At 48.0% G+C, this 27,487-nt stretch overlaps 2 protein-coding genes across 2 annotated transcripts; one reads left to right on the top strand and one right to left on the bottom strand.

The window, feature by feature from the left end:
- Positions 1 to 812: 812 nt before the first annotated feature.
- On the bottom strand, positions 813 to 26,489 carry DPP7 (dipeptidyl peptidase 7). Its single transcript, XM_049833266.1, has 13 exons — positions 26,345 to 26,489; positions 25,982 to 26,095; positions 20,893 to 21,032; positions 19,992 to 20,155; positions 17,958 to 18,093; positions 15,045 to 15,126; positions 13,155 to 13,321; positions 12,017 to 12,077; positions 3,855 to 3,973; positions 3,615 to 3,771; positions 3,241 to 3,305; positions 2,362 to 2,432; positions 813 to 1,815 (listed from the first exon to the last, which is right to left on the bottom strand). Exons 1-13 carry the CDS (start codon positions 26,412 to 26,414, stop codon positions 1,674 to 1,676), a joined length of 1,488 nt encoding a protein of 495 aa, XP_049689223.1. The 5' UTR covers positions 26,415 to 26,489; the 3' UTR covers positions 813 to 1,673.
- LOC126052502 (kelch-like protein 13) lies at positions 3,981 to 10,125 on the top strand. The gene is made up of 3 exons (XM_049833263.1): positions 3,981 to 6,078; positions 7,362 to 7,614; positions 9,484 to 10,125. The coding sequence occupies exons 1-3, from the start codon at positions 4,969 to 4,971 to the stop codon at positions 9,696 to 9,698; spliced, it is 1,578 nt and encodes a 525-aa protein (XP_049689220.1). The 5' UTR covers positions 3,981 to 4,968; the 3' UTR covers positions 9,699 to 10,125.
- Positions 26,490 to 27,487: the final 998 nt, after the last annotated feature.

The raw sequence follows: 27,487 nt of genomic DNA, 5'->3' as shown, positions 1-27,487 counted from the left end.
GTTAGAAAGGTAATATAAGCAAGATGTAAGCCTCTCTTTCTGCAGACACATCCACCACTCTCTGCTTTTTTTAATGTAGTGCTAGTCCTGAATAATTGCTGCGGTACAGCAAATGTAAATTCAGAAAAGTTGGGGGGTCTGTGAGCATGGAGGGTGAATACCAGATTCTAGTGTCTCAGAAAGGCTAGAAGCAGCAGTGCTGTTTAAGCCGTAGTTTCAGCAACAAACTGAAGCCCGACTTCAGTATGAGCAAAAGGGATGCTGACAGCTCTTAGCAGAGGTTTTCATCAGCACAAATGGAGAGAATATGGGTCTTATTGAGGATATAGTTCCAATAACAGTCTTAAAGTGTTTTTCTTTGGGGGCTGGAGTTTGACTAATTGGGTCTTCCATGATTTGTCCTTAAGTTGTACAAATCTGAAAGATCTGATAAATAGACTTCATCTGTTCCTGCTCTTCTCCCCTCCCTGCACTGCTCAGTGTGGGGTGGGGACCAGAACCTTTGGCCTTTTGTACTTAAGAACAGGGAAGAGGTAAGCGGGTTGTGTGCAAAACCCCCCTTTTTGTCAGCACCCGAATATTGTGAAATAGCATCAGTGACTGACATTGTAGCTCTGGGAACCAGTTGCACTGTGATGGTGGTTGGGACCCAGCAGTGCAAATACTTAACACAGAGCCTTGTGTTTGAGCAATGTAACAGAAGCTGAAGCAATGCTGTGACTTTGCCTGTATAAGTAATGTAAACCTTTGATGACCCAGGAGGCTTCTCTGCTCATAAAATTATTGTAAATGGATCAACTGAGGCATCCAACTGATTACCAGGATTTATTATTTTTGCAATTATGCTAGTATTTATTGGTGTATAACAATTCTAGTAGGTAAGAATCCACCTGTTTATGTGCAAAGATGAGTTTACTCCACCTAGAAAGGTGAGAAGTATCCTTTTTTAATCTTCTTTGGTTATAGTACCAAGCCATGAAATTATATTACACACTTTATTAAACTTCTAATTTATTTTAAAAAGAGCTGAAGATGTCTCAAGTGGAAGTGTGCTTTACTGGTCACTAACACGCAGCTCTTGGGTGACAGTACACACTGGGATTACTTTGTGTAAATCTCTAGCTCAACAACTAGAGATCTCTTGTGCAAGTTAAAAACAAACAAAAAAACCCCAAACCCACAGCACAGGATGAAGCTGGCAGAGCCCCCTTTCATGTAACTGGTCACAAGCAGAGCCCCTGTGAACCTGTGTCAGTAATGACATACTTCTGCTTTTCCACTAGTCATCTAATATTTACTTTTTGTCTAAAAATAATTTAGCTACGACCTTAAGGTACCTCCTGCAACCATACTGTTCACGACAGTGATGATTCTTGGGCCTTCCAGGCAAGCTTTTATTATTTCCACCATTTATAATGCATTCTTATCCTGAGCAGATGAGCCTGAAACCCACACAATGTGGTTTTGGCTTCAGTCAGTGATTTGGCCTTTTGCTTTTCTTTTGATGCTTGATTAAAGGCAGGTGAGACACTTCAGAAAGGTGAATTTAAACCCTCATGGCAGGGGAGGTAACACTTTCTCAAACAGCACAGGCACAGCTCAGCAGGCTGCTGTCTTTTTGTATCCTGGTGGCAGCCTCGCACCTCTGCTGGAGGCTGCAGGGATAAATGCATTCACAGCCACCTGCCCGCTGAAGCTCCCGAGCGCTTCTCCCGTGCTCTTTCCATCCTTGCAGATTTCACCCAGCTGTTGATGATGCTCGCTTCGAGCTTGCGCACCTCTGTGACAGATGGGGGGTCAGCTGGATTGTGTCCTCTAGAGAAAGCAGAGCAGTGTGAGCTAGTCAGTGGGCAGCAGCTCTTTGCCTTTTTCACAGGGAAAGCCAAGCCAGGGAACTGAAGGACAGAGATTATCTGTTTTGTACTTCATCTTTATGCCCTGGAAAACAAGTTACATTGTCACACCCACCAGGAGGTTGGGAGGCAGGCTTGAGAGCCCCGAGCTCTCCCTTGCATTGGTGGCTGCTGCCCTCTCTGCTCCGGGCCTGAGGGCTGATGGTTAATGCCAAGAGATGCTGGACTACTTCACATGACTGATTGCTACAGGCTATCACACACTTGAGCAAGAACATGTTCTAATGAAAGTACCTGAGCTTAGTGCTGAGTTCTGCACAGCCTGGCTTCCCTGAAGGCTCTAAGAGCCCTGTACTGGGGAGGAAGATTGCTCTTCCACAGTTATGCTGCAACAGTCTGGTATCCAGTCCTCTTTAAGTATCTCCTGGTTCTTTGGACTGTGGCTAGCTAAGATCAAAACACCCAGGGCAGTAGGATTTTGTCAACCAAAGGAGAGTTCAGTACTTACCGGAGATCTAGGTGATGAGCACCTCCTTTAATGGTCAATGCAATTAGTGAAGGACTGAGACTGCTATTTATCTGTAAGGAAAAGGAGCAGAGACAAACTCTGACCAAGTTACCAGGCAGAACTGGACATCAGTACTGAAAACTGGAAGCCAAGCTGGGCAGGACAGAGGAAAAGCATGGGAAGAGATCCTTGGTATGGCTTATAGAGTGTGCATGGCTAACAGTCCTAATGAACTGAATCACCTGTCTCGAAGTGAAGGCTTCCCCCAAGATGAAAACTGTCAGCCTATTCCAGTACAGGTGGTTTGAAGTAACAAGTTCTTTTGGGCCCATGTTCCTCTTGCAGCTGGGATTACCAAGCCAGTCTAAACCAAGGAACTCCTACATTACAATTAGGAGCTCAACTAACTCCAAATCCAGTTCTGGGTAATTTTGGGGTTTAAATTTTAAACTAGAATTCTGCCACCACTCTGAAGTTTTATTGAACCTAAGCCAAAATATGCCCTGGTTCGAGTTGCTGCTTACAGCAACTGCTTGGTCTCGCAAAGTATGCTGAGACTGGAGATAACAAGGAGCACTTGCTGTCAGTGCTGAGACCAAGTCTCGACACAGAAACAATGGGTTGTCGTTCAGACCCTGGGTGTTGGGTAAGAAGGCTCCTGCTGTGTCTGTACCTTTGCTGCATCAGTGTTCCTGGCTGATGGACTCTAATGGACTGATGTCCTGAGGCTCCTGAATGGTTCAGCATAAAGCAGTCTCTTGCAGAAACCCAAATGGGTTAAGGATGAATTGCCAGTGCTTCTTTGAAAGGGAGAGGGGGCAGTGTATCACCTGAAAAGGCTGCTCTCTGTGTTCAGTGTGTGGGAGTGCACATGCTTACCCCACCTCCAGCCCATGGGTCCAAGTCTCCATTTGAAAAAATGATGTTGCTTGCACTTTTCAGGTCTGAAATTCAGAGAGATGACATTTGAGAGGCCTCCTTCCTGCCCATTTACCCAAATGTGTTTGGCTATGCTGCAAACATGGTCAAGAACAGAAAACAGAGGAGAATAAAACAAATTCTTGGCAGTTTTTAAGTTTTCCACTTCTGTCTCAAGGAGGTACGGAAACGTCTGTCTCAAGTCAGCACAAGGCTGTGACTGCCAGGACTTGTTAGTGCACTGTGCCTGTCCCCATGGAGCTCAGCTGGGCAGAGGGGGGACAGGCAGACAACTACAGGGCAATGCAAAGGGACAAGCAGCCAGCACAACTCACCTCCCCCCCAAAAGTTTGTCCGCAGCCAGTGTGCTCGTGGCCTCACATGCCATTTGCTCCAACAGTACTGCTCTCGCATGGCCTCTGTGAAGGGCATTTCGGGGAACATGTCGGTCACATTGTTGCTGTTGAAAGTTAAGTTGATCTCAGTGCAAACCTAGAAGAGGTACAAGAGCTGTCACAGGGCAGGGGGATAACCAGGGCAGCAGCTGAAGCTTGTTGATGTCTCCAACACCTTACCTGGTAGTCCCAGGCCTCAGCATCTGAGCCGATGCCACAGCCTGTGGGGTCAGCACAAGACTGGTACAGCTGGTATATGTCGTAACACTGTGCTGAGCCGGAGGAGTTGTAAAACACCCCTGCCAGGTAGGAACACAGCACAAAGTCAACCTGTCAGTACCTCTCTGCTGTTTCACCCACCGCCTCCCACACAAACCTCACACGGCCAAGACCAAGCAGAAGGGTAGCTATCCCAGCTGGGCAAGTGTGTAAGGCTGGGGCAGAGCTACCAGGGTCTGCACCAGTGCTAGGTTACAGTCCCAACTTCTTTACGCCAAAGCCTTCATGTGCTCTCAAGCATGACTGGATGATACCCTTTGCTTCTGCTGTATTCACAGGGAGGAAGCCGCGCCCAGGTGCTGTTTGCTGTCTCTGCTCGTGCCAAAAGCCAAGCAACTGGCCAAAAGCAGCCTTGGGAGAGCCCTAGCCTCCAATCCCTAATGCATGCAGGAGCAGGCTGTGTGCAGCACATATTAGCTAAATGCTTCAAACTAGATGGGACACAACTGCTGAGACCTTCTCATCCCCCCTCCCTCAAAGTTGCTGTCATCTGAATCCATCAAATTTAGTCAGAGGGCCAAGGGTAGCACGTCACAGACAGGATTTTGTTTGACTGTTGGTCAAGAAGGGAAAGAGGGCATGTGCAGGCTTGCCCTGATGAAAGAGCGCCTGGCCAGGTGGCCCAGCAAAGCATAGCTGGGGAGCTGCTGAAGAATAAGCTGCTTTTTTTTGTGTGGATGGGTAGTTACCAGATAGCGAGGAGGAGGAATGTGGCTACACTGGTGGCCACCTGCTGCTGCCAGTGTCACAGCCCACAGGCAAAAACCCACAAACACTGTGGGTTTTGTGCAATAACTGGCACCAACAGCTCCACTTGCAAACAGCCCCACACAGCTCTGCAAGGCACACAGCACTGTGTCTGCAAAGCACTGGGCAGAAGCCATTGAGGAGGGAGGCTGCTGCAGCTACTGCCTCTTGGATAGCTCTGTGGCACAGGCAGCACAGCCTCAGCTCCTTTGACACATGAAACCACTATTTCGGCCACAGAAGACTGCCCAAGAGATGCACTGAGTGCATGCAGCGAAGAGTCCTGGGGTTGCTCCAGGTCTACGCACCTTTCAAAGCAATGCTGCTCAGCTCACAGGCCAGCACAGCAAGGCTTGTGTCGGACACGTACCTGGCAAAACTCCTGGAAGGGCTCAGCAGCCTTCGCACGCAGAGAGCACTGTGCGATGTGACACTGGAGGCAGAAGGGATTTGCTTTCCAGCTCACAAGATCATTTTAGCATCAGCAAGTAACTACTGCAAGATCCTGTTTGTTGGAAACTTGACAAGAGCAGGGAGCCTGGATGGTAACATCAGGCTGAAAGCTGTCAGTGCTGCCGGGCTGAGGAACGTTCTCAACTTCATTTACTCCAACAAACTAGACCTCTCATTACAGAATATTGAAGAGACCTTCAAAGCTGCAGAAACCCTCCTAGTTCGGGAGGTGATCAAGCTGTGCTTTCGCTTTCTGGAGGGTTGCTTGAACTGTGAGAACTGCATGGATGTTCTTAACATTGCTAAAAAACTTGGCCCAGCAGAGTTGAGACAGAAAGCCATGTGCTACATAGGCCAGCATTACAAACAGATCCTGGCTGATCCTCAGTGCTTGAAAGACCTGGACCGAGTAACCCTTTGTGAAATTTTAGACAGGACTGACACTGAAGGATGCAGCGAGCTGGAGCTGTTCAGAGTTGCTGTGAGCTGGCTGCAGCACGACCGCACGCGGCTGAAAGATGCAGCAGAAATTTTAAGGCACATAAGATTCCCTCTCATTCCTTTAAGGGACCTGCAAAGATATGTCCAGGAAATGCCTCTTATGAGGCTGGATTCAGGCTGCCACAGGTACCTGCAGGAGGCTCTGAATTACCACTCCCAGCTGTATGCTCAGCCAGTCCTGCAGACCCAGAGCACAAGCCTTCGCTCTGGTTCCACTGTGCTGCTTGTTGCTGGTGGCAGAACTGCTGAGAACTGCGTGTGTAGAGAGATGTGGGCTGCAGACCAGAGCTGCAGCACCTGGCACAAGGTGGGGGACCTCTGTGTGCCAGTGTACAACCACTGTGTTGTCATCATCAATGACTTCCTTTTTGTCATCGGGGGACAGTGCAAATTTGATCCCACAGGAAAGCAGCCATCAAATGAGGTAAGACACAAGAAACCTTCAGCCTTGGAAAAATGTCTGTGTGTGAGGAAGGGAGGGAGTATTCCCTCTTGCCCACCACATATCTCCCACCTCTACATTTTTTTAAGCACTCTGTGCAGTACTGAAAGCCCTTGGGAATACAGCTTCCAAACTCTCTGGGAAGCAATCACATCCTGCCCTGGTCTCACCTTGCTCCTACTGTAAATTGTCATCCTAATCTATACACAACTTCCACAGCGCAGGTTCAGCCAGGTCCACATCAGTCAATCAAACAACCCCATGAATGCTAGCTACCCCTATCCCCATTGTTGCTGCTATGGGACTCATGCTCGGGAGGCATGGTTAAAGCCTACCACTTCATTTGAGAATTGCTCCTTCCCTGGTTTTGCTCTTGAAAGTCAAATCTGCTTTAGCTCCCACGCCCTTTCCCTTCTGCCTGGAGAGTAAAGAGACTTGTGCAGGATTTTATCTTTTCCTAGATGGCTTCAGTGAGCTTGCTAAAAAAACCAGCATGTTTTTCTTTCCCATGCTCCCAGGGGGCTCATTTCAGCATTGTACTTAGTTCAGCAGTGCCACTGCGAACAGCAACTCTCTTCCACTGCCTTGAAGGCAGGAGGCAGCTCAACAGCAGCAGAGCAGAGGATGCTGAAGCAGCAGGGCTGCAGCACTGGCTGCTGGGCTACTGCATGTGGTTCTGCAGATACTGCCCTTGCTCAGTGACCTGAGCTTTCTCATCAGGACTGACAAAATAAGCCTGGGGAGGTATTTACTGCTGAACAAGATGTGAAGTGGAGGTCCTGTGCCCCTGTGGTGATGCCACCACGGGCAAGGGGAGGGGAAGCCACTTCTGCTTTCTCCTGGGTGAGAGCAGCGCGCAAAGCTCAGCTGCTCTCTTTACTACACAGCCAACCAGTAGCAGAGGTGCAAAATGTACTTGTTTAAATCTCACTGAAACAGTTTTCAGCTGACACATGCTAGCTGGTGTTTGAAACAAAGGTGTTTCATTAAGCTAATGTGTTTCTATCTCCTGCTTGCTGCAAGCTGAGGGCACAACCTGTTCACAAACCCCCACAGACCTGCAGAGAGGCCATAACTGAGCCTCTAGCTTCACTGGGGAGGTACTGCTGTTATCAGCTGGCTGGCACTGGTAGTTGAGCCTGGTCAGGTCTGAATATAAAACCTTCCTCTGTCCAGGGAAAGCATTTAGCAGTTCGTGAAGCCACATGAGATGCAAGCCAGCCACCTGCCTTCTGCTAACCACCACCCATCTGCTGTGATCCTAGGTTTTCCGATTTGATCCCCGCAACACTTCTTGGCTCCAGGTCGCCTGCATGCTGGAGAGGCGGACACGCTTCCATGCGGATGTGCTGTCTGATTGCATCTTCGCCGTGGGTGGTGGGACACTGCTGGGGACCCTCACCCACACCGTGGAATTGTACCAGCCCACTGACAACAAGTGGGAGTTCGCAGCTCCTTTCCCTAGGCCTATTGCTGATCATGCAGGCACAACCCACAAGGGAATCCTCTATATTTCAGGTGATAGAGCTAGTAGAAAGCAGCATATTTTCATAGTTCCACTGATTTTTGCTGGCATTTTAATGTCACAGTCTAAGCCTGCACCCACACCAATAACACTCACAGCTCCAGTGTCCCTTTCCTGCTGTGTTAGCACAGCCTCACTGCCCTCCAGAATGGCAGGAATTATTTTCTTTCCAAGTCGTTAAAGGTGACAACATCGTCTTGCAATCCACACCCCTCCTTGCCTTTGACCTTGCAATCGTGGCTAAATCCCAAAGCTTTGCTGTCTGAAAACATAAACCAGGAGCAGGCTGCCATAGTGTTGGGGATGGGATTAAATCCTCCTATTAACCTGAATGGAAGATGTGGGACTAACCCTACTGCGCTGCTTTGTTAACCTGTACAAAAAGAAGTATAATGCAGGCTCTTACTCTCCTACCCATGGAGCCTGTACAGCTCTTGCCCTAGAAGGGATCCTCAGTCTTTATAGAGATCTTTGGTAGATAGTTCAGGATATGTAACAATAAAGCAGCATGAGAGTAAACACTCCAGGAAATTGTTGTAGGATCTTTAGCTTTTGCAGCTACTAATTTGGACTTGAAAGATAATCTTTGGTATGTCCTAGGAAAAGCACTGTGGTGTTTGTCTTATTGCCTCTGCAGTTAAAAGTCCTGGGCCAGTCTGCTATCACTCTAGGCTCCCTGCTTTGTAAACCCGATATGGCCATCTGAGATCACTGTACTGATCTAGTCCAGATTAACTTCAATTGCACAGTTCCAATGAAGGGCACTTCTCTGTGATAGACTGTACACCCGAGGCCCCAAGGGCAGGGAAGGTAGCCCACAGGCTGTCCTACCCAGACACGTACCCCAGTGACAGCAGGGCACTGCTCCTGCACTGGCAGCGCAGATGGATAATAGTTCAGCTGGGGGAATGGCTGAGACTCGGGCTCAAGTCCCTGCTTTGACTCAGCTGGCCCACAGTGCCACAGGCAGCTCATTTAACCTCTGTTGGTCTCAATTCCTACGAAAGAGCAAGGACAAAATTGCCTCACAGATCTTCAAACATACCATAGCGATCTACGCTGGATAACACTATACCACTTGGGCATAAGATCTTACCCACCTATAGCATTCGTTCATGTCTAAACTAGTGGTGTAACTGCAAATTTGCTTTGGCCAGCCTATAGCCCTGCCCAAGCAAACTGAAAAATTAAGGGCATTACTTCAGTACAGGATTTAAACACAAGCTCCATGCAGACAAAGCGTCCACACCCAGGTGAGCTGGGGCTTATGACAAACCTGAAATACTATCTTCCTTGTTCACAAGGTGGAGCAGGTGGAGGCATTTACCCTTCCCATAGCAGTACCCTCCGCCTGCAAGGAGCTTTTTATAATGCACCCCTGAAATACACAAGTGAGTGCCTAATAAGGAGAAAAGTTGACAGCAGCACTGGCAGATTGGCTCTGACCTTCTGTTGAAGATTTGAAGTTCAAAGAGCTTTGAATGCTTTTCTTTCAAACCACCATTCTGTGACTGCATGCTGGATGCAGATTCCCTAATTAAAGCTGTTCCTGCTTACACTTGAAATACCCCAAGAGCTTTATTAAAAAATCTTTTGTGGAAAACTATTTACAGAAAGAGCTGGAACTGGTTTGATTTTGGTGTTGTTTTGTTTTTTGTTTTTTTTTTTCTTTAAAACACCTAAGAAGCTCAGGTTTTAAATTTCACACTGCATCAGCTCTGCAGAACAGTGTGAAATTTTAAACCTGAGCTTCTTAGGTGTTTTAAAGAAAAAAAATCAGCTCTGCTAATGTTTGCGGAAGGTTTTGCTGGATCTCAGAAAGGATGATGGATAGATTTTCAAGATTTCTGCTTTCCTTCTAGGGGGCTTCTCTGGAGGTAAAACCTTACGAGACACTTACAGCTACCTCCCTCGCCTCCAACGCTGGATTGGCAACAGTGCCATGGCTTTTACCCGTTGTGATCATGGGATGGCTACAGTCAGGGACAAGATCTTTTGCGTTGGAGGAAGGACACTAAAAGGAGTAAGTTCATTTGCTCTTATAATCTCAAGTATGGGGGGGTCTTTGTGGTGCTAGGCAACCAACAGGTTGACCAGTAACTTTGTTATTTTTGGTCTCTTGGTGAACTGGCACAGTTGCAAGTCAGGGCAATAAGCTTATGAAAATGTGCCTGCCATTACAATCCTGCACATTAGAAGCTGCCCTGTTGTCACACTCTATTTGCTAGAGTACAGAGGCTGTTGCAAGCATTTTTTTTAAATAGAGAAAACATACAGTGGAGCACAGCCTGCTAGCACAGGAAAACCTAAGTGTAAAGCTGGTCATGTACCTGCCCCAAACACACTGACCACCTAATATTCCTTGTTCGAGCTGAGAGGGGGCAAAACACTGGGAGATGGGAAGAGAAATGGACTGCAGTGAGAACACTAGTCTAGATTTTAGGAAAGATGGGCTCAAGTCCTGGAATGCAAAATGAAGTCTCTTCAAACCTGGATTTCCCATCTCTGAAAAAAGAGGGAAAGCACTGCCCAGCCTTCTGGGAAGAAACCTGACAGGGACTGAAAGGCTCACTCTAGGAGAATCCCATTCCCTGAAGCCAAGAGAACTGAGTTTTCAAAGATCATTCAGCAATTCCCATTTGAAAGTGTAAAGACTCAGGGCCTGGCCTGATTTCACCATGACCGGTATGGTTTCTTTTGAAGGAATGAGGGCATCTTAATTGCTCACTGAGGAAGGGATAGAAATCTGTAAAGAGAAACTGCACATCAAGGCTGACATCAAAATCCTCCAGATGATACAAACTCAGTTATTGTCCACAATTCAATGCAATATAGCCCTCTTTAGGTGATTCCCTTTGTAATGTGTTAAAAAGTCTGGAGAGCAGGCAGGACATGGGCTATGTCAGTTCCAGCAGGTCCCTGTGGCACCTTGCTCAGCTCACTCCTCTGATTTTCCAAGAAGAAGAAAGCTCCTTTAAAGCCACACCATTTTGGTATTTTATTCAGTTTCTTTTGAGGCTCTGATTGCTAAATGTGGATCAAAAATCTGGCACCTTAAAGCCCATGGTATTCAAACAGATGTTGAGACACTGGTTTCCTTTATCATAAACCAAGCAAGCCCAATGTGACAGTGATGCCCACTCAAGGCATGATACAATGGATGAGTGTTGGTCTGGTTCCTTGTAGGTGGAGGAATGGATTCATGTCAACGAGACAGAGTATTATTGTCCTGTAAGCAATCAGTGGACAACGCTAGCGCTATCCCCGTTCAACTGCTGCCAGTTCAGCATCACAGCCCATGACACGATGCTCTACCTCACAGGAGGTGGGTCGCTGCAGTACATGCAGAAAGAAGACAGTGTTTTCCTGTATGACGCAGAGGGGCAGGTATGGAAGAAAGCCAGTCCCCTGCCTAAAGTTCTGGTGGATCATGCCTCTTGCATGCTTAAACTGTCCCAAGTAAATGCAGCTGGTGAGATGGGAAGAGGCACGAAGTGCTTCCCTGCAGGCAGGAGGAAGAAGTCTACCCTCAGCTTATTCATCACAAAGAAACAAGAGTCCCACTCTGCCTCAGAAAAGAAGTAGGATGTGAATACGTCAAGCAGAGCTGACAGTGTTTGCCAAGACATTAGTATTTTAAAACTTTTCTAGTTGCCAGCCAAACATCTTTAGCAGTGATTTGGAATTGGCATGTTTCTGACTTAGTGCTACCATGGTGACATGCATAATTTGCAAAAAAAGGAATTGGTTTCCAATCCTACTAAGCCATGTTAAACCCATAAGAATTCCTTGAATCAATTTTTTGCCATTCAGAACCTGTTTTTCTGAATAATGACCAAGGTAGAACTTATTTTTAATGAGCAACTTGAGAGATTTTATGAGGAATTGTCTCTCTAATAAATTCCTTACAAACACTGCTAGCTGACAAATTAAATACTCACAGAGATAAATACACACAATGTATTTAAGATTGTCTTGCCACTGGATTAAGACCATAGGGCATTGTGATGACAACCTTGTCCTCAACAAGCAGACCAGAAAACTTCCTTCAGTGAATGTGCATTGAAACTGTGACTGCTTGAGCCAAAGTATGGGTAAACTTTTAGAAAAGAAACAAGTGCCTTAGAAGTCCACATCTCATGGACAGTCAACAGGCTAAGGGGCTGCAGTGGCCGAAAAAGAATAAGTTTGGAAAGGTGAGGGAATGAACCCATGGACCACCATGGGACATCCCGACAGACAAAGCCAATATGGGGCAAAACATCCCAGTGAGAGATCAGAGTTACACCAGCTCCTACGATACACAACCTGCACAACAACGCAACAGCTCTACTTACAGGTGCTTCTAGAAAACAGGGTGTTAAATAAAAGACCAAACTGGTAATATTAACTCACCAACAAGAGCAGCGAGGCCTTCAATTGGGTCTGTGTGGGCAAGGATTTGTTCACAGCTGACCTGGATGAGACACATTACAGGCAAATTGCAGACAGAATAGTTAACAGTCTGCTCCATGGAAGGGCTAAACTGGAAGATTCATTAAAATTACCATTTACACAGTTTATGGTTCAGCAGCTTTCCAAGAGCCTAATGCAACAGGTTTGGGGTTTTTTTTTTTTCCTCCCTTCTAGCAACAAAATACATAGAAACAAGGAGGCAGGGCTAGGACAAACAGTTTCTTTACCAAGTTAAGCAGCTGTGCAGAGGCCATGGTGATACATAACAGTTCCTTACTCCTACAGTCAGAATATTTAATGCCCTTCTCAAGAAGGGGTGGAATAATTATTTCCATTTTACAGGTTGTTAAATAGACCCTAGAAGGGAACTGGATGCCCAGTGGAGCCACAGACGGCATCTCCCAAGTCCCAGTACAGCGTAGCCTGTATGCACAGTATGCATTTTGCTCCAGGTAGGACTAGAAGCATAAAAGCCAGCTGGTGTCGAGAAGTCTTTGTAACCCCCTGAGAACCAGGCCCCTTTCCCACACTTTGCCGTCTCTGATTCTCTTGAAAGTTTTCAGGTTTTCCAGTCCCCATGGCAGCAGACTTTTTTCTGCATTATACTCTGAGGTATGCCATCTTCCTGGGTGATACTTAGAAAGGAGCCTGATTTTTAGATCTCCATCCCTACCCACAAAGAAAAATACATTTATGAAATCATCTTGAGGTGGGCTACAACAAAGCTACCCTTTAAAAAGCTACAGGTTTTTAGTGTTTAAAAGCTGAAGTCACCAAGCTTGCACAGGCCTTTGTGTCTAAGGTAAATACAGAGCAAGGTAGGTAATGGTTCCAGCAAACCCTTCCCAACAAGCCTTATGGCCGTGCGTTTCAAACACAGCAGTCATCGTCACAGAGAAGTTTAAAATGTGTAGATTTACTGCCAGAGCGAAGGGCTGCAACATCTACCACTACCTCTGCCTGTCACCATCACTGATGGTGTGTGCCTGACAGCATCCCAGGCTGTGCAGCCCCCTGCACTCTGGTCACCAAGGTGCACATCAGAAACTGCGACTCTCACCCGTGTCCTGGTACTCACCTCCACTGGATTGGCAGGGAGGCGACCCATGAAATCAGTTTTGTAAGGGTAGTCCATCATGGCCATCATGGTGAAGGCATTTCTAGCAAACCCAAAAAGCTGGTAAACATCCCCCTTGTTAGAGATCTTATTGCATGTGGCCATTTTGCTGCTGATTTCATCGTAGGCTGCAGAAGGAAGGAAAATGAAAGACATAGACTTCAACAGAGGAAAACAATACCAGGCTTCAGCATCTTGTTTCACTCAGGAGTAAGGAGATGCCGTAACACACAGATGAGGTTTCTAGTGGGAAGGACACATTACATCTAAATTTACACACACGTGGATGATCAGGCACAGCCTTCCTGTACAGCTTCACGACTCTGCGTGACCCACAGCCCACACTCTGCCCCTTGCAGAGCCACCGACACCTTCCTGGGGAGCCCAGAGGAATCAGCACCCACTGAGACGGAAGCAAGCCCAGCTGCCACAGTGAGAAGAGCAGCTTAGTATGAGCCTGTCCTCACTGGTGCCCTGCCAGGCTGCCTCTTCCTTGCCCTCACAGGCTCCCTCCCTGTGGTCTGCTGTGTCCTGCAGCGTGGTCTCCCCAGGCAAGCTCTCACGCAGGAGAGCAGGGTACAGCATACAAGTCCCAGTGGGATTCAACAGCTGGAAAAACTGGCGGGGGGGGGGGGGGGGGGGGAAGCTCCTTGGGAGCTGGGTACATTTGCAGTAAAAATTGCTAAGTGAGAATAGTGCTCACAAAATCATAAAGAACTCCTGAGATGTGCCTTCAAACTTCAGTGTGAAGCAGAGGGGTCAGCTGAAGTCAGGAAATCTGTCTTTGAAGACATTCCTTCAAGATGCACTCTTATACCTTTGCATTTCTGCTGGGGAAAGCTGCTCCCTTCATTTTCATCCTCCACGTTTTGGAGTCACAGTTCCTGTCTGTCCTCGTCGTACTCTACAAGCTGCCCACTGGAGCCTGGCTGTCTTTACTTGGAAACCCAAGGCCTGGAACCTGCCTCTTGATCCTCACTTGAGACCCTAAGCCTTAAATATGACCACCTTATCTACCCCACTGCAGAAAGTGTGGCCCCGTGCAGACCTTGAGGACCTTGGCTATTTAATGGTAATGTTTTTCTTGCTGTGACCCAAAGCTAGATGGGATTTTGGACCCCCAACTCTGCTGGGCAATTCCAAGACTGGCCCCTGCACTGAGGCAGTGACAGCAGCTGTCAGAGGCACACAGCCCCCAATGTGCAGCACCACAGACCAAGCCAAACCTTGAGACAGACCAACAACCCACCACAGCTGTTCCAACACCAGCAGGGCTCCCAGGACAGGCTGCATTGGCCCACGATATCTGGTCTGGCTTACTTGGGAGACATTGCAGAGATCTTCACCAGCCTCTGTCCTTGGCTTTACCTAACTGTCCAAGGCTAGAGACAGTGATGGCTGCTTCAAGACCTAGATTGCCTTCCAAATATTTCTCAGATGTGTCCAGTGAGCTGAGCCACACAGTTGTAATACCCATCTGAACAGCTTTCAATGGTGTGGATGTTCAGGACAAGTATCTGGTGAAACATGAGTCTTTACCAGCATAAAATGCAGGTGTTTTGCACCTGCAGGGTTTTTTGCACAGGCACAGAAAAGACAGTTTCATTAATACTGTGTAAGCCCCCACATAGATGTTTTCATTGTGGTGTCAGTTACTAATTTTAATGCTAACTGAAACAGTTCATTAAATTGTGCAAGCAGAAAGAGGGGCCCAGGTGGGCATTTGCGTTGATTTAGCTGAACCAATTGAAGACCTAGTTGAAATAAAACTGAATCAACTTTTTTTCCACACGTCTGGGACTGCCTGCTGGCTGCCCTTGGGAAGCCATTTGCAGGGCTACCTCTTCTTACCTCCACTCAGGCACAGATCCTTAATCTGCTGGAAGGCTTTGCGGACAGCTATGACGCAGCCTGGGCTGGACTTCTGAAAATCCTGAAGGGACAGAAAAGACATGGGATTACAGTTGCACAGAGGAGATATGTGTGGAGGCTGCATTGGGAAGAAGTGCCATAAGTACCAGGAGATGACAGGGGTTACTGGCCCACTGGTCAGAACCTCATCTGTGGCTCCAGGAGCAGTGACACCAGTGCTTCTGCCTTATCTTCCAGACAATCAGCATGTCCCAGCAGAAGCCAACAGTCTGCACATCAGACCCCAAGCAGCAACGGTTTCACCAGGTCTCACTGGAATGAGCTGTTAGACAAAACACTTTGCACTTAGTGAAGCCATTAGACTGAACATGAAGCAGTGAAAGGAGACACATGCCTTGGCCAGGACATGGGAAGAGGGTGCCAGGCTGCTAGGCCCAAAAGTGTTGGGTGTTTTTTTTTTTTAACCACACAATACAAGTCCTTCTAACTGCACTTTGTCTAAGAGAAAGAGCCATGAAGTCAGTTATGCATGGAGGGTAAAGCACTGGTTTGGGAACCAAGACCTGCTTTTCTTCTTAAGTCTGCCAGTCGCCTGCCAGATGACCAAGAAGGCCACGTCCTTTTCCTTGGGAAAAACATTACTGGTCCTGAAAAAGCACTTTAAGGTATGTTTGAAGAGCTGTAGCTAGTTAAGGTGGTGGAAGAAGTTGTTTCTGTCACTAAAGGCTCTATCAACCCAAACTGTTTCTCTTCTGTCAGCTTGTAAGGCAGTTTGAAATCTGGTGACAACCAGTGCTTTGTAATAACAGGAATTATTAGGGCTCTTTTAAGGTCCCTTTACCCTGCTAGAGCCATGGTTAAGTAACACAAATCACTAGCTAAGCATTTTTCTTACAAAGACCGAGCCTCAACTAAAAATAGATTTGGGACATTGCTTGTATTCCTAACTCTGCCTTTGTCTGATAGTTAGGCTTACAGAAAACACTATGGAGTTTTCTACAGTTTACCTGGGCATTCCTTTAGGGATTCCAAATCTCCTTCTGGATGTGCTTATTGATCTTCATCTACTAATGGCTCCAATTGAAATGTGGGGATGGATCGGCCTGGGACAGAGGAGCAGGTCTGCTCTGGCTGCCATGATGGCTGAGCTCCCCACTAGGCAATGCTGGGCTGCTGCAGCACACTGCCTGGCACGCTAAGGAACCACCACCCATTCCAGTTCTCCTCTCCAGACCGTTATGGACCCAGGAACAGTTCAGCTGAGCCATCACAGAAGCAGAGGCAGGAGGCGTTACAGCCATTTCAAGGAAAGCTGTTCCCCCTCCAGGCTGCCAACTTTACTCTTTTGAATCACACCTAATTCAGATGCCTAAACTGACCTAAGCTGGTGGCCTGAACAGCCCCTGCAGCAGTAACCTTTTGGGAAGCATGCATGTGCCTGTATTTGTAGTATTCACACATGGGCTTTCTGCATGGCTGCCCGCAGGGCAGTTGGCATATATAACCTAGCCTTATGTAAATGTCTTATGCAAAATCAACTTTCTGCCCTTTGCTCACATCCCCTGTGAGCTGGAGGCTTATGAAGTGAGCTGAAAAAGCTCAGTAAAAGTCACAGAGAAAGCTGCTTTGAGACAACGCACTCTGACTCACGGGAAGAGAGAGCTCCCACAAAGATTCATGAAAGGTTTGTGCCTTCATTAGTATTAACAGCTCTCGGGGGTGTTCTCTCACCAAGAAGAGCAATTGAATCCAGATTTCAGTTGAAAACAACACAAAGCACTTGCTTAGGATCTCAGCCCAGAGGTTAGCTTACTGCTACAAAGAGAATATATTTTAAAATGAATTGCAAAGTTTTTTCACGTGAAAAGGTCAAAGCCCTAATTTCAGAGGCGTGTAATGACTCACAGCATATTCACAGCTGAAGCAAGTCAAAGCTATCAGCTGAACAGGGCTTCTAAGAAGGAATTAGCTTCAACCAGGCAAGAATTCCCACTGCAGTGCCTAAGTGGTATTATGTTTTTTGTTTTAAAATGTATAATGTATGAAAAGACAAGATGTCTTTTATTATTTTATACACTTAGAGTTTCAAATGCTATTGTGTTTATTTTCATATGACAGTCTCTTCTTTACACTTACTAGTAATGCCATCTGTCCTGTAAGCCTCTGCACTGAAATAAGGCTTTCATATATGTAAATAAGAGGAAAAAGACCACAAGTTTCATACTCAGGTAGTTCATGTAAAGCCAACTGTGTCACCCAGATCTAGAAATTCATGTTGAAAGAGGCAAAACAGACACCATCACAAGATTTCAGTACTAGCACATAGTACATCTCTTTCCTTATAAACTAAATGTAAGTCAGTTCTAAGCAATACCACCTTCCTATGGGCCCTATGTCCTCCAAATGAGAAAGCCACATTTAAATTTAGGTTTTAAGTGAACCCAGGACACCTGCATATTTTTAATTAGTGAAATGAAGATTTCCAAGCTATTCATTGAAATACAACCATCTTGGGACTAAGGAGCTGCTGTGAATCACTGATATCCATGCAAAATACATTTTGGGAGAGGATTTGAAGAATAAGTTATCCAAAGGAGCTTCAGCCAGGCACAAAGGAAAACTTTCAGGCTGTAATATGGTCAAGTCACTAGAAATGGGAAAGGGAATCCTTAGTGGTACTAAAGGTGCTGGAATCAACCTTTGGGACCTGAGCTGCCACAGCTAAGGCAGTGCTCAGCCATCACATCTGCAGCTGCTGCTTTTCCTGGTGGGTTCCCATTTAATTGCATTCCCTGCCCAGAATTGATGCTGCGAAGACAGACATGGAAAAGGAAAAAAATCCAGCCTTCTTAAAGGAAGAAAATAATGCTGCTTAAAAGAGATGCTACTTACTGCTGTTACATCTCTGAAGAACTGGGTGGGGTCTCCAAGCCCAGCCACAGACAACAGAGGAGCACTGGCAGCTAATGCTCCAGCCACAATGTTTGGGTATTTCATCCTCATGTAAGCGCTCAGCATTCCTCCATAGCTGCCATGGGAGAGACAAAAGAGTTATTTCCTTTAACAGACACCTTGTAACATCGTAACTCAAAAGTTCAGGCCAGCATTCACAGGCTCACCTAAACCAAGGCACGATGAAGCTTATGGATATCTAGCAGATGCCATCATCATGTAAAAAGATCCAGTTACAGTCAATGAGCAGCACATGTGTTCTTACTGGCCTTTTACCAAACACTCACACAAACTCTGGTGGGAACACAGCAGCCCAGTTTACTTCTGCCACCAAATGTAAATCCTGCCTTAATGTTTAACTCTGCACCATCCTGAGTGTGTCCTGACAGCTTCAGTGCAGAACCAAGTGAGGCTCAAGTGAAGCTGTCACTGTTCAATGGCGGAAGGAGACACATTTTGCATACAGGATTATAAAGACTAGCTAGGCTCTTAGTGACTAGCTAGGCTCTTACCAAAGGGTGTCCCTGAATACTATACAATTTGCAGCCCTCTCTAGTGCTGGGAAGTGGAGAGTATTCTCCCCGGGCATCCCAAATAACAGCTGCATAGATGATCAGCACAGATATAGGGGAGACATTAACAAATACCACAATAAAACTCAAAGCCACCTTGGTAGCTTCAGTGCCAGGGCCACAATCTGCAGATACATCAAGGGTTGCTAGATAAACCCAAGGTGACAAAAGTTATTCATATGCCAGTGTTTGTAGAGTTACTCTGAGGTCACTCCTAGGAATGGCAAATGACATCCCCAAAATGCAGGTAAAACCTGGTCTAACTCCAAGCTTACAGGTATTCAAGTCTCCCTCCCCACCACCTCAAGTGGTTGGAGTAAATACCATTCCCACATCACCCACATGTAAAGCAATATGCATTTCTCTAACCCTGGTCTTGGAAACAGGCGTTAGCTGAAACCTGCCATGGGTAATTTCAAGTTAAATTTTGGCAAAGTTATAAGCAACAGAAGAGGGATTTTTTCCTCCCATGGGAAATGCTGTGCTGCTCCAACACTGCCATATTTCAGTATTCTTCATGCAGGTTTACTGCTGTTCAGGGCTGCTGCAGACTGAAGATTTACACACACAGAGCTGTAGTCTAACATGCAGCCCACCTAGCAGGTTTTGCTGAATCCCTCTCCCACCTTCCCAGCCCAGGACAGCTCCTGGCCCTTTTTACACTAGCTATTGTCTTGATAGTCACAGTACAAACACCCCTGAGATCAACAGTCCAGTCACCACCACAGTGAGCTGGAAGCTTATTGATAACTGTGAGGTCAAATGCTTTTTAGCTCACTGCAACTGGATTAGAAGCCCTGTACTTGGTGGAAGCCTTTTAAAGGGAAGCATCCCTCTACTACAAGTGTGGGGACCCATTCCAGAGACAAGGACATTACATCAACACAGCTGCAACAGAGCAAGCACTTTGGAGAAGGACTTCTAGAAAGCAAGGAGCAACCAAGCAGCAGGTTGCAGAGCAGAATTATAAAGGAGCCTACAATGAAAATGGCTGGATGTTATTAAAGAGGCTGTGTTTAATAAAAAGCTGGGTGGCCCCTGGAAAGACTATTTTACCAATTATTAGTTTTCTGTATTTCCAATGTAAAATGTTCTGATCTTTCAGGAGGAATTGCCCAGTTTCTGCAATTCTGCTGACTCATACATTGAAGATGCCTAGAAACATCCAGTCAGTGGTGCTTCTCCAAAGAAATCACAAATCAAGACTAATTCTTGATGGGAGAGCTGACTGGGACCTGGTGATGAGCACTTGGGAGCTCGGGCACAGGCGCATCTGCCCTCTATTGGATAGCTTAAAGCTCTGCCTTTAGAACTTGCTTGAGAGCCAGTGAGCTCTATGAGAATAGAGCGACTGTGGCTAGGAAAGGATGCAGAGAAGGGGAGGAGCATACACAACCTTTACCTGCCTCCAAAAGCAATGACAGGGCAGTCTGCAGCACCGTACTGCTGCTTAAGCTCACTAACTAGCACTGCATAGTCAGCGAGGGCTTGTTCCACGGTAAGCAGACCAGTCTTCTTCAGCTGTGTTGACTCAAGCCCAAATGGAAGAGACTTCCCATAGTACCTCTGAAAGGAAAGAGATATGCTGAGGAAATGCTGGAATCAAGGTCCGGGTCTTCTCGGTTCTCACCATAGAACTGGTATAAGTGTGCACAAATGGGAAGCAGTAATAGAGCATGTGGTGTCCTCTAACTTGTTCTTAACTGTGGAAGTGCCTTGTCTCCTGCATCTGATAAACAGAGACCTCCATGGTGTATCCTGTAGAGGATGGACAGTCCATGACAAGCTAATTCAGTGGATGCCAAGTGGGCCCTCTCTCCTGAAAAATCCCCAACTAGAAAAGGGAACAGGGTAATCTCTTCATGCATAAGTTGTGGAATAGTAGATTTAATAGAGTGGTGTGCCTAGGGAAAGGTTGGCTTGGGACTTCTCAGGCTAGATATTAAATACTATCCAAAGAAAATAACTCTTTAATCCAGTGTGGAGTTCAAGGCCCATGGAAACTACTTACAAAAGCACTGGTCTAAAGCAAATACACCATGGCATAGATTTTACTAAACAGTCTGTATCCTGGATTGCTGGTAGGCATAGTAAAAAAAATTCAGAAGCCATGGTTAAATAAAGAAGAGCTTCTACCATAAGGATAAAGCTTATAGCAGTTATACCTCAGCTTCATGGCAAGAGATGTTATTATTTTTCTGGCCCTGCAGAAAGCTGAATTCAGTAATACTGAAGAGAACGAGACTCTATAGTACACATAATGACTTAAAATACTCACTATGCATAATGACTAAAATACTCACATGCTCAGCAAAAATAACAAGTGCTTGCTGTTCCTCTGCTAATTCAAATATGAAGTCAGAGTTCTGAGCAAAAGTCCAGATGTCACCTTCATTGCCAGTATAGAAAAAGATGGGTCCATATCCTTTCTTCCAGAACTTTGCTAAGTGAGACAATTGACAGAAGCAAATAATAATAAAAAAAAAACCAAAACCCACATAAGCATGAAATGATTCTACTTCTGGTGAGTTTGGACAGGAGCTTAACAAGGAAAAACTGTAAACAGGCTGATCCCCCAGACCTGAGCTGGGGCATAAAGGCGTTAGAAAGGCCAGGCTACACAAACCTCTCATTTGAGCAGGGGTAAATAAGAGCTTCCAAAATATCAGCATGTGGCCTGGAACTTAAACTTCTGCCTGAAAATTCCTAAAATCTCAGTTCTGCAAGGCATTTGGAAACAGTTGCCCCCAAAAGAGCAATTTCCCATTTATATACCCTTTTCAACCCAATTCATCCCCAAATACTTGCACAGGTCACTTTTCCCACAAAAGGGATGTTAAGGAATTGCCTGCATCTTTCTGCTGCTCCTGTGGCGAGATGTAATGTAGAACCAAGCTGTAAATCACATATCATAGAATGGTTTGTGTTGGAAGAGACCTTCAAAGATCATCTAGTTCAACCCCCCTTCAACAGGCAGACACATCTTCCACTAGATCAGGTTGCTCAAAGCCCCATCCAGCCTAACTTTGAACACTTCCAGGGTTGGGGCATCCACAACTTCTCTAGGCAACCTGTTCCAGTGTCTCGCCATCCTCATAGTAATAAATTTCTTCCTTATATCCAATCCAAATCCACCCACATTCAGTTTAAAAAAGTTGCCCCCTGTCCTGTCACTACAGGCCCTGGTAAAAAGTCTCTCTCCATCTTACAAGGCCCCTTGTATTGAGTTTCTGTGGTGGGGTTTTGATAGCAGGGGAGGGGCTGCAGGGGTGGCTCCTGTGAGAAGCTGCTAGAAGTTTCTCTGGCTCCAAGTCACCAAGGCCAACCCCATCAGTGACAGTGGTAGCGCCTCTGGGAGAACAGATTTAAGAAGGGGAACCTACAGCAGGGGAGGAGATTGGACTGTGAGAGAAACCCCTCTGCAGATACCACGGCCAGTGAAGAAGGAGGGGAAGGAGGTGCACCGGAGGAGGTTGATGCCCCTGCAGCCCCTGGTAAGGCGGCAGGCTGTCCCCCCCCAGCCCACAGAGGTGACCGGGGGAGCAGACGCCCACCTGCAGCCCGGGGAGGAGCCCACACCGGAGCAGGTGGGTGCCCCTGAAGATGGCCGGGACTCCATGGGAAAGCCCACACTGGAGCAGTCTGTGCCTGAAGGACTGCAGCTGCAGAAAGGACCCATGCTGGAGCAGTTCATGGAAAACTGTCTCCCATGGGAGGGACCCCAATGCTGGAGCAGGGGAAGAGTGAGGAGTCCTGCCCCTGAGGAGGAAGAAGTGGCAGAGACAAGGTGGGATGAACTGACCCCAACCCTCATTCCCCGTGCCCCTGTGCTGCTGGTGGGGAGCAGGTGGAGAAAATCAGAGTGGAGTTGAGCTGGGAAGGAGGGAGGGGTGGGGGGAAGGGGTTTTGAGATTTGGTTTTATTTCTTATTATCCTGTTTTGATTTGATTGGTAGTAAATTAAATTGATTTTGGTTTTTTTCCCAAGTTGAGCCTGTTTTTTGCCTGCAAGCATAAGTGGTGAGTGATCCCTCCCTGTCCTTGTCTCGACCCACGAAGTTTTCTTTATATTTTCTGCTCCCCATGCCACCATGGGGGGAGAAGTGAGCAAGCAGCCTTGTGGTGCTTTGTTGCCAGCTGGTCTTGAACCACAACAGTGCTGAAATCAACACTTAACTGATGTCCGAGGTCTGTTGTTGAAGAAAGCTATTTATTATCCCTCTTAATTCCTGTGCAATTTAAGACTAAGCTAAAATCAAATGTTTGTTAAAGTCAGCAAGCATTAAAGCAACTGCTTGTTAGATAAGCAAGTATTAACATCATGGGTCAGCTTGTCCCGCCAGTCTCAATTTGCCTTCAGTTACAAACCAATTAGAGGATGAAGCACATCATCTTCATATATGATCATAAATATATATCATATGATATATATGTGTGTGTGTGTTATATATATAACATATATCAGCATATCAGCAGCAGCATATCCTGGGCTGCATCAAAAGCATAACCAGCAGGTCAAGGGAGGTGATTCTGCCCCTCTGCTCCACTCTGGTGAAACCCCACCTGCAGTACTGTGTCCAGCTCTGGGGTCCCCTGCACAAGAAAGATATGGACCTGTTGGAGCGAGTCCAGAGGAGGCCATAAAAATGGTCAGAGGGGTGGAACACCTCTCCTGTGAGGAAAGGCTGAGAGAGTTAGGGTTGTTCAGCCTGGAGAAGAGAAGGCTCTGGGAAGACCTTGTTGCAGCCCTTCAGTACTTAAAGGGGTGTTGTGGTTCAAGCCCAGCCAGTAACAAAGCACCATGAAGCTGCTCGCTCACTATTCCCTCCCCACCCTTCCCTTCCCCCCATGGGATGGGGAGGAGAAAACATGAAAAAAACCTCGTGGGTTGAGACAAGGACAGGGAGGGATCACTCACCACTTATGGTCATGGGCAAAAAACCAGGCTCAACTTGGGCAAAAAAACAGGCTCAACTTGGGCAAAAAAACAAAATCAATTTAATTTACTACCAATCAAATCAAAACAGGATAATAAGAAATAAAACCAAATCTCAAAACCCCTTCCCCCCACCCCTCCCTCCTTCCCAGCTCAACTCCACTCTGATTTTCTCCACCTGCTCCCCGCCAGCAGCACAGGGGCACGGGGAATGAGGGTTGGGGTCAGTTCATCCCACCTTGTCTCTGCCACTTCTTCCTCCTCAGGGGCAGGACTCCTCACTCTTCCCCTGCCTCAGCATTGGGGTCCTTCCCACAGGAAACAGTTCTCCATGAACTGCTCCAGTGTGGGTCCTTTCCACGGGCTGCAGTCCTTCAGGCACAGACTGCTCCAGTGTGGGCTTTCCCATGGAGTCCCGGCCATCTTCAGGGGCATCCCCCTGCTCCAGCGTGGGCTCCTCCACAGGCTGCAAGGGCATCCCCTCCTCCAGCGCACCTCCTCCCCCTCTGACCTTGGTGTCTGCATAGGTATTCCTCTCACATTCCAATCTCCTTCCCCACTGCAGGTTTCCCGTTGACTATGTTGTCCCAGAGGCGCTACCCCACCATCACTGATGGGCTCAGCCTGGGCCAGAGGTGGGTCCGACTTGGAGCCGGCGAAGCTTTTAGCAGCTTCTCACAGAAGCCACCCCTGCGGCCCCTTCTCCACTACCAAAACCCCGGCCACACAAACCCAAACAAACCCATTGCCACATCACCCAAAGGGACCCTCCAACAGCAGTTGTCCTACTGACACTGCTGCAGCATGTCACACGATGTCATTTCCATTAACAGAGAGGCCTGAATTGAATTCTTTGCATTCTCAACACAGACTTTCCAAAGCAAGATTTGGCCTGGAAATGGGTTTGAAACCTTTCATTAGTGAAACTGCTGCTCTTTGTTGACAAAGAGGCTGATTCTCTTTCTTTGTTGCATTTGCTTGCAGTATCAGGTAGGAAACTGAAGTGCTATCTTCACTCTAGCTTTTCTTCTGATAGGCTTTGTGGCTCCTGGAGTAAACAACCATTCACAGGAGCCAAAACCAAACCAGACAGGTTGCTTAAAAACGTGTCTATTTTTAGATTGAAATCCTGGGGAACTGCCAGCTAACCTCAAGACAGTCAGATGCCTCACTGTGAAATAATAGTCTCCTTCAAGTTCTCACTGATAATCTAAAAAGACTCGTATTGCACAAGTAGCAGTAGAGGGGAAAGGAAGTACTCACAGGAATTTTTAGTAAGAAACTATTTGTAAACCAGCAGAACTGCAATGTTAGTGTTTTGTTTCTCACAAATATTATTCAGCTCTGCCTAGGACACACAGATAAAATAGAACACTTTAAAAAGAAAACAAATAAAAGTTATGCAATGCTTTAAACCAGATGATCCCAAAGCTCTGTTCAAAAAGGGCCACTTGATTAGTGAAATTTCAGCCTTGAGTGTGCTACCAAAATTCAGTGGTGTTCCCATTTCTTTGGGCTCAACTGATCCACAAATTCATGCTTGGTGAAACATATATGACTGGGTGCAGCTGCTGAACAAGCTGCAGACTAACAGGTGATGTGAAGAAGGTGAGATGCTGCATACAAGGCCCCAGACGCAGGCAGTCTGTGAGACAGAAGCAGGTAGGTGCCAGAGTGGGCAGCACTGGGCTGGCGCTATTCACAGCTCCACCTTTGTTGTCTCCCTGCAAATCTCTCCCTGATTCCTCCAAGCAGGCAGGATTGAAAAACATATGACACTGGTTATTGAAACTGCTGTCTTTTTAGTCACAGACGCTGTTCAGAAAAGCCTCCTCTCTCTTACTGTCTGTTAACAAAAGATAATATGTTATTTGGCTAGAAAGGAAGACACCGCCAGCTCCTTGCTGGATGCCCTCATTGTTCAGCACAGCTTAAGCTATCTAAAGTTGCAGGGTTTTGATGCAAAACACCGACCCAAGAGGAGTTATCTTCACTCATAAGAACGATGGGTACAGAGTGCAACGTTTAGGTCGCCATCAGTTTTTCCTGCTGCATTCAGAGCACTGAGTTGCACTTGTAAGAGATGCTGTGGCCAACTGAAAGCACACATGCACAGAGCCACCCCTGGTGCAAGCCTAACGCAGCTGCTGCTTCTAGTCTGCTCTTGCTCAGGAGAGGCCAATCCCCACACCCGCTCCCTGTACCCGGTGGCCAGAATGATAAATTGAAGGGAATGAGAGGAGGATACAGACCACGCCAGGGGCTGGCTCATGAAGGGCTGGCACTCAGCTCAAACTGACTCCTGGCTGCTCTGAGCACCGAACGTTAGAGGCCCTCTGTCCCGGTGCAGGAGCGGTTAAAGCTTAAGCAGACAGAAATTCAGCCCTGAGCCATAGCAAGGCCGGGCCAGGCCGGGGCTGGGAGCAGCTCGGCTGCAGCACACCCCCCGGGACCCACCTGAGACCAGGTACCGCTGCGGGAAGGTCTCGTTGCCGCAGGTCTCGAAGCTGAAGTGGTCCCGCACCTGCTGGAAGAGCCGCTCCTCCAGGCCGGGCCCTGCTGTCCGGGCAGCTGGAGGAAGGGACCGTCAGCGCAGGGGAAACCGACAACCGGCGCCGCCAGCCGGTCCAGCCCAGCCCAGCGCTGGTAACCGGGGCCCAGGAGAGCCCGGGGCTGCCGCCCAGGAAGGCTGGTTCGAGGTCCCGTCCGGGGTCCAGGGAAGCCGGCGGGGGGGGTCCCACCCGGGGATGGGCCAGGGCAGTTCGGGGCTCCGGCCGGGGGAGCAGGGAGGCAGACAGGGCTCCGGCCCGGGGCACCCACCGGGAGCGGCGCCGGCCAGCGGCGGCGGGATGAGAAGCAGGAGCGGCAGCAGCGTTTCCATGGCAACCATCCAGCTCGCGCCTCCGCTCCGCGCACACCGCACGATCCTCCCGCGTGGGAACCGAAGGCTGCTGCTCACATGATCCCAGAGCTTTCGGCATCACGTGGCGGCCTGCCGCCCCCCTCACGTGACCACGTGAGCGCCATGCCTACCGAGGCACCGCCATGTTGCCTAAGGGGGTGTTCCCTCGCGGTTGCTTTCTCAGCGACGCTCCGGGGGTGCTGCTGGAGGGGCCGAGGCAGACCGGGCCAGGCGTCACCTCCTGGGCCCCTTGTCGGGGGTCGGGGCAGGAGCCTCAGCGCGGGTCCAGGGATGCCGAGGCAGGGCAGGGTGGTGTGGGGCCTGTGGCGATGTGGTGGGATGGGGTGGCTGGCAGGGCTCTGCGTGCCCCCTCTGCTCCCCGTCGTGCTGCTGGCTGTTGCAGGCAGCAGGTGTGCTGTCCGTGTTGACTGGCCTTCACGGCTGTGGTCTCAGTGCTGTGGACCCACGTTATGGCATGGGGGTGAGGAGGGTGGAAGCCAGGGAGGCTCAGTGCTGGCACTAGGCTGCTGTGCCCTCCCCACAGGTCTGGGGGGAGCTGCTGGATGGAGGACAGGGTGTCTCCACCCTGGCCTTGCTGCTGGCTTCTGCCTTTCAAACCTGTGCAGCATTTACCTCCTGGTGCTGAATTGGTGCTGCCACCCTTTGCAAAGACAAGTGGTGCACCTCAGGTCCCCTCTGTGATGTGTTCGCATGAGAAGGAAGAGCTGGGGTGGAGTGAAAGCCCAGCCCAGCCAGCATGCAGCGGCCATGGCAGCTCAGCTCAGTACTCAGTGGAGGTGAGGGAAGTGGGAATGTAGCACAGAAGGAAATTGGGGTGAGGATCCATGGAGGGGTTTGTTGGCTCATGTCCACCTCTCTGGTGAGGGAGCAGCAGATGAGAGGATGTCTGGAGGATGCCAGACCTCGGCAGGAGGATGTAAGTGTGTGACGAGTGGAGCGTGTCCTCATGGTGTTTATACACTGATCGCCCTGTGGTTGAGCATACTGGCAAGAGAGGGAGCTTATGCTGCTCTGAGAGCAAGTCAGGAGCAGCATGAGAT

Source organism: Accipiter gentilis, chromosome 29 (assembly GCF_929443795.1).
Source record: "Accipiter gentilis chromosome 29, bAccGen1.1, whole genome shotgun sequence".
NCBI lineage: Eukaryota > Metazoa > Chordata > Aves > Accipitriformes > Accipitridae > Astur > Astur gentilis.
Note: the sequence above shows the minus strand (reverse complement) of the source record. Positions and strands in the feature narration are given on the sequence as shown.